The sequence below is a fragment of the Mesoplodon densirostris genome, chromosome 14 (genome assembly GCF_025265405.1).
Source record: "Mesoplodon densirostris isolate mMesDen1 chromosome 14, mMesDen1 primary haplotype, whole genome shotgun sequence".
Lineage (NCBI taxonomy): Eukaryota > Metazoa > Chordata > Mammalia > Artiodactyla > Ziphiidae > Mesoplodon > Mesoplodon densirostris.
This window is the reverse complement of record NC_082674.1, coordinates 87,864,272-87,877,111: the sequence shown is the minus strand read 5'-3', so window position 1 is coordinate 87,877,111 and position 12,840 is coordinate 87,864,272. Positions and strand designations below refer to the sequence as shown.

Genomic DNA, 12,840 nt, shown 5'->3' with positions numbered 1-12,840 from the left:
GATTTTTGGTTACACTGTTTTTCAAGTATGTAAACACATTACTATATCTACATGCTTTAGAGTGGTAGCCATATAAGCTCAAACACATTATTAAAAGAAAATCTAGGGCTTCCCTGGTGGCTCAGTGGTTGAGAGTCTGCCTGCTAATGCAGGGGACACAGGTTCGAGCCCTGGTCTGGGAAGATCCCACATGCCGCGGAGCAGCTAGGCCCGTGAGCCACAACTACTGAGCCTGTGCATCTGGAGCTTGTGCTCCGCATTAAGAGAGGCCGCGATAGTGAGAGGCCCGCGCACCGCAATGAAGAGTGGCCCCCGCTTGCCACAACTAGAGAGAGCCCTCGCACAGAAACGAAGACCCAACACAGCAAAAATAAATAAATAAATTAATAAACTCCTACCCACCCCACCCCCGAAAAAAAGAAAAAGACCCTGTCTAGTTCTTAAAAAAAAAAAGAAAGAAAGAAAAAAGAAAATCTACATTTTCTTACTCCCCTTCCCCACATTTTATGATTCTGGTGTCCTTTTTTACATCTTCATGCTTATCCTTTTTCCTGTTCACTGTAGTTATAATTGCTTTCCCAAAAGTATTTTGATTTTTGAAAAAAAAAATCTGTGTACAGACTTATTTAAGTGATTTACTTTCCTGTTGTAATTTTGTCTTTCCTGTAGATTCTTCTTTTCTTTTCTTTTCTATTTAAAGAAGATCTTTCAGTAATTCTTTTAGGATAGGTTTAGTATTGCTCTATTCTTTTAATTTTTGCTTGTCTAAGAAATTCTTTAATTCTCCTTCTTTTCTAAATGATAATCTTGCTAAGTAGAGTATCTTAGATTGCAGGTTTTTCCCTTTCAGGACTTTGAATATATCTTACTATTCCTTTCATGCCTACAATATTTCTGTAGTGAAATCAGCTGATAACTTTATGTGGGTTCCCTTTTAAGTAACTCTTTTTTTTTTCTTTTTCTGTCTTTAGAATCTTCTCCATTTTTGCCATTTTAATTGTAATATGTCTTGGTGTAGGTCTGTTTGGGTTCATCTTGTTTGGGGCCCTCTGCTTACTCTACCTGGATAGCTGTTTCCTTCTTTAGGTTTGGGACGTTTTCAGCCATAATTTCTCAAAAATATTTTGACTTCTTTCCCTCTCTCTTCTCCTTCTGGGAGAATGCTGCTACTTTTGATGTTGTCCTAGAAGTCCCTTAAACTGTTCCATCCACCTTTGCTTTAAGTTGTTTTTCTTGTTTATTTTGTTTTGATTGCATGATTTCCACTATTCTGTCTTCCTGACCTCTTATGTGTTCTTCTGTATCACTTTGGAGTTCATTCCTTCTAGTGGGTTTTTCATTTGAGTTATTGTATTCTTCATTACTGACTGGAGCTGTTTTCTGTTTCTTTTTTAAAATTCTCACTGTCTTCATCTATTCTTTTCCCTAATTCACTTAGCATTTTTAGTAATAGTGCTTTGAACTCTTTATCTGATAAATTACATTTTTTCTGTTTCATTAGCTGTTTTTTAGGGGTTTTATTGTTCTTTCATTTGAAATAAATTCCTCTGTTCTCTCGTTTTGCTTAACTTTCTCTGTCTTCATGAAATTAGGTGAAATTGTTAACTATTCTAGTCTTGAAGTTGTCTCCTTATATGGGCACATCCCTGTACCTTCTGAGTGTGCTCAGTGGCTTAGGTGGGACAGCTGGAGGCACGTTTTTCCCCAGGGTGCACTAGAAGCTGTCAACGAGGTAGAAAGTGCAGCTGGAGTTAGAGGGTCTTGAACCAGAGGCAGGTGTGAGCTGAGGCTTCTCCTCTCCTCAGTGGCCAATATCATGCTATTGGGGCTGGGGTCGGGTCCCAAGCTGCTGGAGCAGAAGCCCTGGGCATCATGTTCATTCTGGCTGTTTGCTAGAAGTGAGTACTCTACCCCTCCCAACACTGGCACTATTGCACCAAGGGAAGCTATCCTGGAGCAAGAGGGGCCAGAACACACACTGAGCATGAGTCAGGGTATGGGTTGTTGTGGCCCCAGCACCAGAGTCTCAGACTACTCCTGACTCTCTGCCTCCTTAGGCTCCTGCAAGGCTGCCCATACCCCCCTTTGTATGCTGTTCTGGGACCAAGCTGGCTTTGTCCCTCATAACTGTTCACTCCCCTTAGTGTGACACCCCTCACCCTAGAGTGGAGCTGCATCCTAGAGCAAGAGGGACTGGAGCATGAGCTTGGCTCAGGCTGGGGTACACGCCATGACAGTCTCAGGAAACTGGCCAGGGTCCTGAGAAGTTTAAATCTGCTTCCTCCACCTTGTTTTTGGAATAAGCAAGTGTGTGTATGCTCTTCACAAGCAGAGCCTAAGTTTCTTTCAGCCCTGCTGTCAGTCCTACTAGTTTTCAAATCAGCTAAAGAGGACTCATCCTCCTGGTGTTGCACCCTAGAACTGGGGCACCCAAAATGTGGTTTGTACTACTTACTTCCCAAGGAGGATCTCAAAACCCATGTAATTCTCCTCCTCTTCTGTGTCCCCTCCCAGTGGGTGATTGTTCTAACCTGATGGTTTATCTTCTCTTCCTACTCAATTCCGTGTGGATCTCTCTTACAGCTTTGATTGTATGAGTCTTTCTGCCAGTCTCCAGTTTATTTTCAGTGATAAGTGCTCCACAAGCTTATGTATTTTCGATGTGTTTGTGGGGACTGGAAGCTCTGCATCCTCTTACTCTGCCATCTTGGTCTCCCCACAATGTGTGCAATCTTGATGGGAGCTCCAGTTGGAAGTTTTTGAGGCAAGGCATGTATTCTTCCCATTAAGTAAAAGCTTTTCTGTATTTGTTGGGTTAGCTAAAACTAGATAGGGCCAAGCATCCTCTACTAACTCATACAGTTGATAATGTAAGTGGTCTCCTGTGGTAAATTGAATTAGTGTTCATGCATAATTAGTGCTGCTCAATTCAATGTCCTTCCCAAGGAGAAGATTATACATTCTCAAACTGCTGAAATTTGATCTTGCCATGTGTTTTGCTTTAGGCCAGTTGTTTTCAACCTGGAGCAATTTTGTCACCAAAGGGACCATTTGTCAATATCTGAAGATACTTTGGGTTGCCACAATTAAGGGAGGGGTTATTACTGATTCTGAATAGATAGAAGCCAGGGATGTTGTTTAATATTCTGCAATGCACAGGACAACTCTTTACAACAAATAATTATCCAGCTCAAAATATCAGTAGTGCCAAATTTGAGAAACCCTGATTTAAACAATAAAATGTGAAAATAAATGATGTTTTTCCTTCCAGGAAGAAGATTTGAGAGTAATTTCATTAGTTATTATATCCCCTGATAATATTTCAGAGACAAGCTGCTCCATCAGCCTGGCTCCTAGAGTAAAAACAACATGGAACCATAACCAATTATGAAGGGTCTGAGATTTTACTCTACTTGCAAACATACAATTTCATCCTCCCACTGTTTTAGAATAGAAGGTATGAGACACTTGAGTCAGATAAAAAATATTATTACTCACAGTACAGGTAAGCAGCATGAGCATCATGTTTCATGTCAGTTTACCTTGTCCCCAGGTTCCCCTTGGGAGTGACATGGAGGTGGTCAGGTTGAAGAGCACATGCATGGTAACCTCAAGTTAGGAAACCCAAATCTTTTATAATTGATTGAAACAAACATGCAGGGCATTTTCCCTGGAGGGATAAATTAACTTTATTATACTGGGCATTAAACAAGCACTCTTTTTGCTTCAGAGGGAGATACTTTATCATCCAAGGCTGTTCAATATGCAAACTACTCTGAAAAGATAGTCTAGAGTGATGTCCAGCAATGTCTCTGCTCAAAGACAGTAGTGTGAGAGCACCATGGAGGACTGTCTTCCAAAACGAGTAGAACCTCAGCAAAGCTGCACTGAACCTATAGCATGATCTAGAAATAAACTTGTAATGTAAGCAGCTGTGATCTGAGCCACTCACTACATTTACTGGAAATCGTATGACTTCTTACTCTTGATCCATTTACCAAATTGTCACCAACTAACTAATTCCAACAAATTAATGATCCTTCTACAGCCCAAACTTATAATAGTTGCAGTCAGTCTTCAACAGGAAAATGAAGGAAGAAGATCTACAAAGAGGATCCCCTAACGCTCTCTTGATATATATTTGTGTCAAGCTGTAAATTCTCAACTGCCTGGATGACAACTAACTTGTAAATCACTTACAAATTACTTGAATTAATGAGTATAGTAATTAGTATTTGAGCAATTGATACATTGTAAATATTTTACAAGGGATTTATCTGCTATTCATCATAATTGTATGTATTCTGTTACATGATAAATCATTTCAGAAGAATAATGTGTCTTGTGAATGATTTATAAATGTTTGCAAAAATTTGTCTCATACATTGGCCCATAAATAATTTGTCTTTTACATATTACCACATACGTATGATCTTATGTTTACCATAAATATTTGAATTCCTGAAAAATGTATTTAATGCTACTGAGCTCCAAAATGATCTTTTGTAGCTTGCTGTGACTGAGAAGAATAGAAATAATTTTGTGAGGGTTTGTTTGTTTTAATTTTAACAATTACATATATATATTTATGCCTCTAAGTGTTTAGAGGATGTGATTATTAATGGTGAGATTGCTAATTTTTAACAATAACAAACAGTTTATAAAATTAATAAACATCGGGCTTCCCTGGTGGCACAGTGGTTGAGAGTCCACCTGCAGATGCAGGGGACACGGGTTCATGCCCCATTCCGGGAGGATCCCACATGCCACGGAGTGGCTGGGCCCGTGAGACATGGCCACTGAGCCTGCACGTCCGGAGCCTGTGCTCTGCAAAGGGAGAGGCCACAACAGTGAGAGGTCAACGTACCGCAAAAAAAAAAAAAAAAAAAAAAAAAAAAAATAATAAACATCAATTTTCAAACTAACGTTTTTGGAGACCTACATTCTTTATCAAGAAATGTTCCTGTTTCAAAATTCACTTCTGGGGCCTCCCTGGTGGCGCAAGTGGTTGAGAGTCCGCCTGCCGATGCAGGGGATACGGGTTCGTGCCCCGGTCTGGGAGGATCCCATATGCCGCGGAGCGGCTGGGCCCGTGAGCCATGGCCCGTGAGCCATGGCCGCTGAGCCTGCGCATCCGGAGCCTGCGCGTCCGGAGCCTGTGCTCCGCAACGGGGGAGGCCACAACAGTGAGAGGCCCGCATACCGCAAAAAAAAAAAAAAAAAAAAAAAAATTCACTTCTGAAATCCTCTTTAGAGTAGTGTTTTTCATAAACTTTAACTTTTTCTGTGTTTATTTTATAAACCTACCAAATTTATTTAAAAAGAAAATTCCCAAATTTCTCTAGTTTCCTCTCCATGTGCTATTTTGGTCACTTACAAATAACTTATTTCCTTATTAAAACATTCACTCTTGAACACACTAAACCTGTGTTCCCCATGAGTCTTCCATCAGAAATAGTTTTCTTAAATGATAGCAACATTTCTTATATATATATATATATATATATATATATATATATATATGTATATATATATACACATATACATATATATGTGTATATATATATACATATATATGTATATGAGTATTTTCTGACTGGAAAAGTAACATAGATTCACCATAGAATTTTGGACAGTACAGAATAAATTAAATTAAGCAAATCTTTGTCATTAGGAATATATTCCATTGTTACATTGATGAATATCCTACATTCTGTAGTCTTTCTGGTTTTTTTAAAGTATAAATGTATATATTCTTACACAAATTTGCAGATGAAACCAAATTTTATATTTATTTGCAGGCTATGAAGATGGTCTTTGAGGACATATACTGATTCAGAAACTGGGAATCTAGCAAATCTAAGTGAGGAAACTAGAAAATCTTAACATATTTTGAGCATTTTTAGCTGTGATCTATTTTAAGAAATATGTTTTTCATTGTGATCAATTATACACACATTTTTAAGAAGTGTCATAAAAATTCCCATTGTAATGACATCACTTTTAATATTTTCTACCCTATTTCCTATTTTAAAGTGACAAATGGTTTCATTAGTGGGTCATAGACAGTGGGTCACAAATTAGTAGTTTAGAAAACAATAATCTATGAGATGATTTATTTCCAGATCTGATAATAGACTCCTAAGTACTAATTCTGTTATCTTTGGGAGCTCATGGCTTCATTCAGTTTATCTGTTATAGCAGTCTCCAGACCTCTGTGGCCACCTGGAGTGAATCACCACTGATTCAATCTCTGTTCCAGAGCAGAGCTTCCCAGTATTTGTTTCAGTTTTAATCAGTTTATGTCCTGACCTTACTAATCCATAGGTGTTTTAACAAATCAAAACACTATATCTCAACAGTAGTACTACTGATGTTTTGGGTTGAATAATTTTGTTATGGAGGCTGTGTTCTACATAGGATCTTTAGCAACATTCTTTTTTTTAAAAATTTTTATTGGAGTATAGTTGATTTAAAATGTTGTGTTCATTTCTGTGGTATAGCAATTGAATCAGTTATACATATACATATATCAACTCTTTTTTTAGATTCTTTTCCCATATAAGTCATTTCAGAGTATTGAGTAGAGTTCCCTATGCTATACAGTAGGTCCTTATTAGTTATCTATTTTATATATAGTAGTGTGTATATGTCAACCCTAACCTTCTAATTTATCTCTACTCCCCTGCTTTCCCCCCGGTAACCATAAATTTGTTTTTTACATCTGTGACTCTATTTCTGTTTTGAAAATAAGTTCATTTGTACCATTTTTTAAATATTCTATATATAAGCTATATCATATGATATATGTGTTTCTCTGTCTGACTTACTTCAGTCAGTATGACAATCTCTAGGTCCATCCATGTTGCTGCAAATGGCATTATTTCATTCTTTTTTATGGCTAAGTAATAGTCCATTGTATATATGTACCACATCTTCTTTATCCATTCCTCCGTTGATGGACATTTAGGTTGTTTCCATGTCCTGGCTGCCCCAAATAGTGCTGCAATGAATATTGGGGTGCCTATATATTTTCGAATTATGGTTTTCTCTGGATATATGCCCAGGAGTGGGATTGCTGCATCATATAGTAGCTCTGTTTTTAGTTTTTTAAGGAACCTCCATACTGTTCTCCATACTGGTTGTACCAATTTACATTTCCACCAACAGTGTATGAGAGTTCCCTTTTCTCCACACAATTTCCAGCATTTATGTATGTAGATTTTTTGATGATGGCCATCCTGACCAGTGTGAGGTGGTACAGGTTCTGCCTGTTTCCCTCTAAGAGTTTTAAAGTGCTTTACATTTAGGTCTTTAATTAATTATGAGTTTATTTTTGTATATGATATAAGAAAATATTCTACCTTCATTCTTTTACATGTAGCTGTCCAGTTTTCCCAGCACTACTTATTGAAGAGACTGTATTTTCTCCATTGTATATTCTTGCCTACTTTGTCATAGAATAGGTGACCATAGGTGCATGGGTTTATCTCTTGATCTTCTATTCTGTTCCATTGATCTATATTTCTGTTATTGTGCTAGTACCATACTGTTTTGATGACTGCAGCTTCATAGTATAGCCTGAAGTCAGGGAGCCTGATTCCTCCAGCCCCATTTTGCTTTCTCAAGATTGGTTTGGCTATTGAGGGTCTTTTCTATTTCCATTCAAATTGTAATATTTTTTTTGCTTTAATTCTATGAAAAATGCTATTGAGGGACTTCCCTGGTGGCACAGTGGTTAAGAATCTGCATGCCAATGCTGGGGACATGGGTTCGAGCCCTGGTCTGGGAAGATCCCACATGCCACAGAGCAACTAAGCCCACGTGCCACAACTACTGAGCCTGCACGCCTAGAGAAGGTGCTCCACAACAGTAGAAGCCACCACAATGAGAAGCCAATGCACAACAATGCAACTAGAGAAAGCCCGCATGTAGCAATGAAGACCCAACAGAGCCAAAAATAAATAAATAAATAAATAAATACTTTAAAAATGCTATTTATAATTTGATAGGGATCGCATTGAATCTATAGATTGCTTTGGGTAGTATAGTCATTTTGACAATATTGATTCTTACAATCCAAGAACATGGTATATCTCTCCAACCGTTTGTGTCATATTTGATTTCTTTCATCAGTATCATAGAGTTTTTGAGTACAGTTTTTTGTCTCCTTAGGTAGGTTCTATTCCTAGGTATTTTATTCTTTTCGAGGAGATGGTAAATGGGATTTTTTTCCTTCATTACTCTTTCTGATCTTTCATTGTTAGTGTATAGGAATGCAAGTGATTTCTGTGTATTAATTTTGTATCTTGTAACTTTTCCAAATTAACTGATGAGCTCTAGCAGTTTTCTGGTAGCATCTTTAGGATTTTCTATGTATAGTATCATGTCATCTGCAAACAGTGACAGGTTTACTTCTTTTCCTATTCGGATTCCTTTTATTTCTTTTTTTTCTCTGATTGCCATATCTAGGACTTCCAAAACTATGTTGAATAAAAGTGGGAGACTGAACATCCTTGTCTTGTTTCTGACCTCAGAGAAAATCCTTTCAGTGATTCACCATTGAGAATGATGTTAGGTTTGTCCTATATGGCCTTTATTATTGAGGTAGGTTCCCTCTATCCCCACTTTCTGGAGAGTTTTCACCATAAATTGGTGTTGAATTTTGTCAAAAGCTTTTTCTGCACCTATTGAGATGATCGTATGGTTTTTATTCTTCAATTTGTTAATGTGGTGCATCACAGTGATTGATTTAAGTATATTGAAGAATACTTGCATCCCTGGGTTAAATCCCACTTGATCATGGTGCATGATCCTTTTAGTGTGTGGTTGGATTCTGTTTTCTAGTATTTTGTTGAGGATTTTTGCATCTATGTTATCAGTGATATTGGCCTGTAATTTTCTTTCTTTCTTTTTTTTTGTAGTATTGTTGTCTGGTTTTCGTATCAGGGTGATACAGTCAACCTTCATCTCCCCAAGAGACACTTCAAGACCCCTAGGTAGGTTTAGACCAGGTTCCTATGGAGGTACTGCCTTGTGCTGGTTCCCAGTGCATGTGAGACCCTGTGTACACCCTCAAAGAGTGGAGTCTCTGTTTCTCCAAGCCCTGTGGAACTCCTTCACTTGAACCCCACTGGCCTTCAAGGCTAAATGCTCTGGGGGTTCTTCCTCCTGATGCCAGAACCCCAGACTGTCTTGGAGGGCTATATTTATTTGGGAACGTCCCTGTATAGCCTGAGTGGGTTTAATATTTTTTTGGTGTGAGTGCTCTTTTTGTTAAAAATATCTGCCACCTCTTTCCTCAGTGTATGCTGGCCACTATCCGCTTGTTAGGAGTTGTGACTGATGTTGTGGTGACTAGAACCTGCCCTGGATCTTGAGCAGGGTCTCCCCTTTGCTCTGTTGGTGTCACTGCCTTGCCAGGGGCAGGGTCTGCTCCCTAGTTGTTGGAGTAGAGGCCCCCAGATCTGTTTCTTAGCTGTGTTTCTGATCTGTGGTGTGAGGTAGGTGGAATTGGAGCATTCCTACTGGGAGAGAAGCCACTGAGTGTCCCTACTTTGGAGTTACCTGTGGGTGTGCTCTGTTGTGTCACCTTTTACCCATTTTATGAGCTCTCAGATTACACTGTTGTTGACATTGCTCTCAGACCCACCTTAATCATGGAGATGCTGGTAATTGGCTCTTGTGGCTCTCAGACATTGTTTTCACCAGGCCAGCAGCTCAGATTCACTGAAGTCAGATCCTGGAATTGCAGTAATCATGGATCTTGGATCTGGACCTGCTATGGGCTCTATGGGGGCAGCTCATACTCTGGCCTGGCCCTACCCCTATATGTACGTGCCCACAGAGTCTACAGCTGCTTAGATCCATCTTGGCTGCAGGAGGACTTGTTGTGTTTTCAGATGTACTGTAGGTGCTGAGTTTACAAAACCAGTTGTGGGTGTGACAGTCCACAGTTTGTGCAACTGTGAGGAGAGATTTCAGCTTTTCTTCTTTAGTTCTTTGGCCCCTGGGGCTCGGCTGTGGTTTCAGTCCCACCTCTGCATGTGGACCACCCACAGGTATCTGCTCCCAAGGCTGCCCCAGAGCACACAGCCTACCCCGGCGAGGAGGGGGAACTGGCATCCAGGGCATGAGGGAACCTGCCCCAGTGGGGATGGGGCTCAGAAGAAGAGGCGGCTGCTGCCAGGGTTTCAAGAGAACCTGCCCTGATGGGAGCCCTTTCTAGTTCTCAGGGAGGCAGGGGCTAGTGCATGGGAAAAGAAGCTACAATGGCAGCCCCACCCTTTGTGCATCACTCAGCAATTGCACTTCACTTTTATGGTAGTCCCTGTTTCCTCCACAAGCATTCCAGGTTGTGGATTTCCTCACTCCCATCTCCTCAGGCCATGCCCTCACCGCCAACAGCAGTCCTCTCCCTGGGTCTGCTCTCCAATCCCCACGTTCCAGCAACCAGCCCCTGTCCACACTGGTGGACACACCTCTCAGGATGGACTGTGCAAGGCTGTGATAAGGACAATCTGTGTAAGTGTCACACTGTACTGCCTGCCACAGGTAAGTTGCTGCATCCTCCTCCAATAGTCCCTGAAGCTCCCTTTCTGTCCCAGCTGATCTCCCCACTGGTGAGAAGCCTTCCCAGGATACAGGAACATTTACCCTCCTTCAGCTCCCCCCCCAGGGGTACAGGTCCTGTCCTGCTTCTTCTCCTCTTCCTTTTCCTTCTTCTTTCCTTCACTCTACATGGGGATCTTTCTTATCCTTTTAGGTGTCGGAGGTCCTCTGCTAGCATTCAGCAGGTGCTCTGTGAGAATCGTTCCATTTGTGTATATATATTCTTGATGCATTTGTGAGGAGAGATGAACTCCATGTCCTCCTACTCCTCTGATATCTTGATTCTTCCCCTAGCAGCATTCTTGTCCTCTACCTACTATATGCCTATAATAATCCTTGACATATGCTATTTATGACAATTAAAAAATATTCACACACTTTATCAAATGTACCCTGGGAGAGTGAGAGCAGAGACATTCCAGGTTGAGAACCATAGCTCTATATGGTCAGGCATTTAATCAGGGAAAACTTATAGGGAGACAAAAAATGAAATTCAAAAAGTCAGCCCCACAGTAGGTCATTGCCATAGCCCCTACCATAACCCCAGCCCTTACCAACTTTTGTTTAGCTCACAAGTACCAGGAGACACTATGTTCACCATGGGCCTATATCATATAATTCTGGTGTGAAAGAGAATAATAATATTAATAATATGCATTTATTATGTACCAGACATTGCTCTACATGCTTTGGATAACAACCCTATCCATGACTTGGAAAAGAACAGGGCACTTAAATGTCTTATTTATTATGACCACAGAGGTCTATTAAGGATGGAGCCAAGATTTGAACCCAGGCAGTATGGCTTCAGAGTTTACACATTTAGCTATCCTAACATAATTGTCTCAAGACACCTATAAGTTGATTTTTAACAGACTGGTTTCTAGACATCTGTGCTCTCAAATTTCAGATGTCTGCAGAAGACGGCTCCTGCCAAAGGGAGACAATTCTTCCACTATCATCTGGCTATAGATTGTCCCTTTAGCACAATTCTTAACTAAGGCCATAGGGAGTAATTAATTCAGTACGCTTTACCCATATTTTACTTAAAACTTTGTCCTCAGTGGATCTTGTTCTCTAAAGAATATGTGCAATATTAAATTAGTTCCTGGTATGGTAGAATCCACTTTGCTTGTCAGCCTCATTCAGCCAACCTTTCACCCCAACATGTATAATCTGACAGCTGACATGCAAACCACTGACTGTCTGTGGTCTTAAGAGAAATATCTGATGGATTCTTGGCTAATTAGTGGACTGGTTGATCTTGAGTGACAGTATTTCATGTTTTATTAATTAAGCCTGGGGTGGAGGATGAGTTGGTGTAAGAGTGTTCAAATGATACATCTCTTCCAGTGTCTGAGCAAGGCGGTTATATTGAACTAACTGTATTTGATTGGAAAATTGATTGTCATGTGCAATTCAGACATCCATCCCTTTTTCCCCAGTCTGTATTTCCCATGCTTCCTTCCGAATTACATTAAGATCCAATCTCTTAGATCTAAGTTAATTTTTCTAGCCTTAGAGAAAAATACAGTCACAGTTTGGCTAGAAGGCAAGAAATATGTTTGTCTGTGCTATGATACATGTCATTTCCCTAGGCCGTGTTCAAACTGCCTTCATCTCAGGTGTGTCTCTTTCCTACTGGACTGAAGATTTTTTTTTTTCTGACTGTGATACGTATGTAACTCTATTTTAGAATCTTCTGTTTTATGAGTCTTCCAAAGGCAGAAACACTCTCAAGCATTGAAAATTTCATTTGTTTTAGACTCATATACATTGTTACAGTATATTTTTCAAAAAGATAAATTGTGGTTCCAAGGTAAATATCAAATGAATACATGAAAATATTTTACTTAACTCATTAATTAATGAGGAAGCCAGTAAGATGTTATGGCCAGTTCAAAAAGCATTTAAGGAGAAACTTATTTATAGTCAACTTGACAAAGAAGTATTAATGAACCTGAAAGTTAGATAACTTTGCTAAGTCTGAGACTTTTAATAAAAAATAAACAATGAGGTGAACTACATACATAACCCCAGTCACTTCTTGAGTGGTCTTTTCTGCCATATAATATTGAAAGATTGTGTCACCTAACCTTTTCTGCCTTATTTCCAATATATGTGTAATTTTTGTATAGTATTAAAGTCTTCTCTATCATGAAATTTCCTATTGAATTCCAAACTTTTGGAAATAAAGTACACACAACTCAAGATTCAATTCCAAGACAT

The 12,840-nt window shown here is 39.5% G+C and overlaps 1 protein-coding gene across 1 annotated transcript in view; it reads right to left on the bottom strand.

Moving 5' to 3' along the window:
* Window positions 1-10,134, bottom strand: part of LOC132501442 (short coiled-coil protein-like) — a 94,298-nt gene extending 84,164 nt beyond the window's left edge. Inside the window, exon 1 of the mRNA XM_060117003.1 lies at window positions 9,838-10,134. Within this exon, the coding sequence (XP_059972986.1) occupies window positions 9,838-10,134 (297 nt within the window). The remainder of the gene's footprint in view (window positions 1-9,837) is intronic.
* Window positions 10,135-12,840: the final 2,706 nt, after the last annotated feature.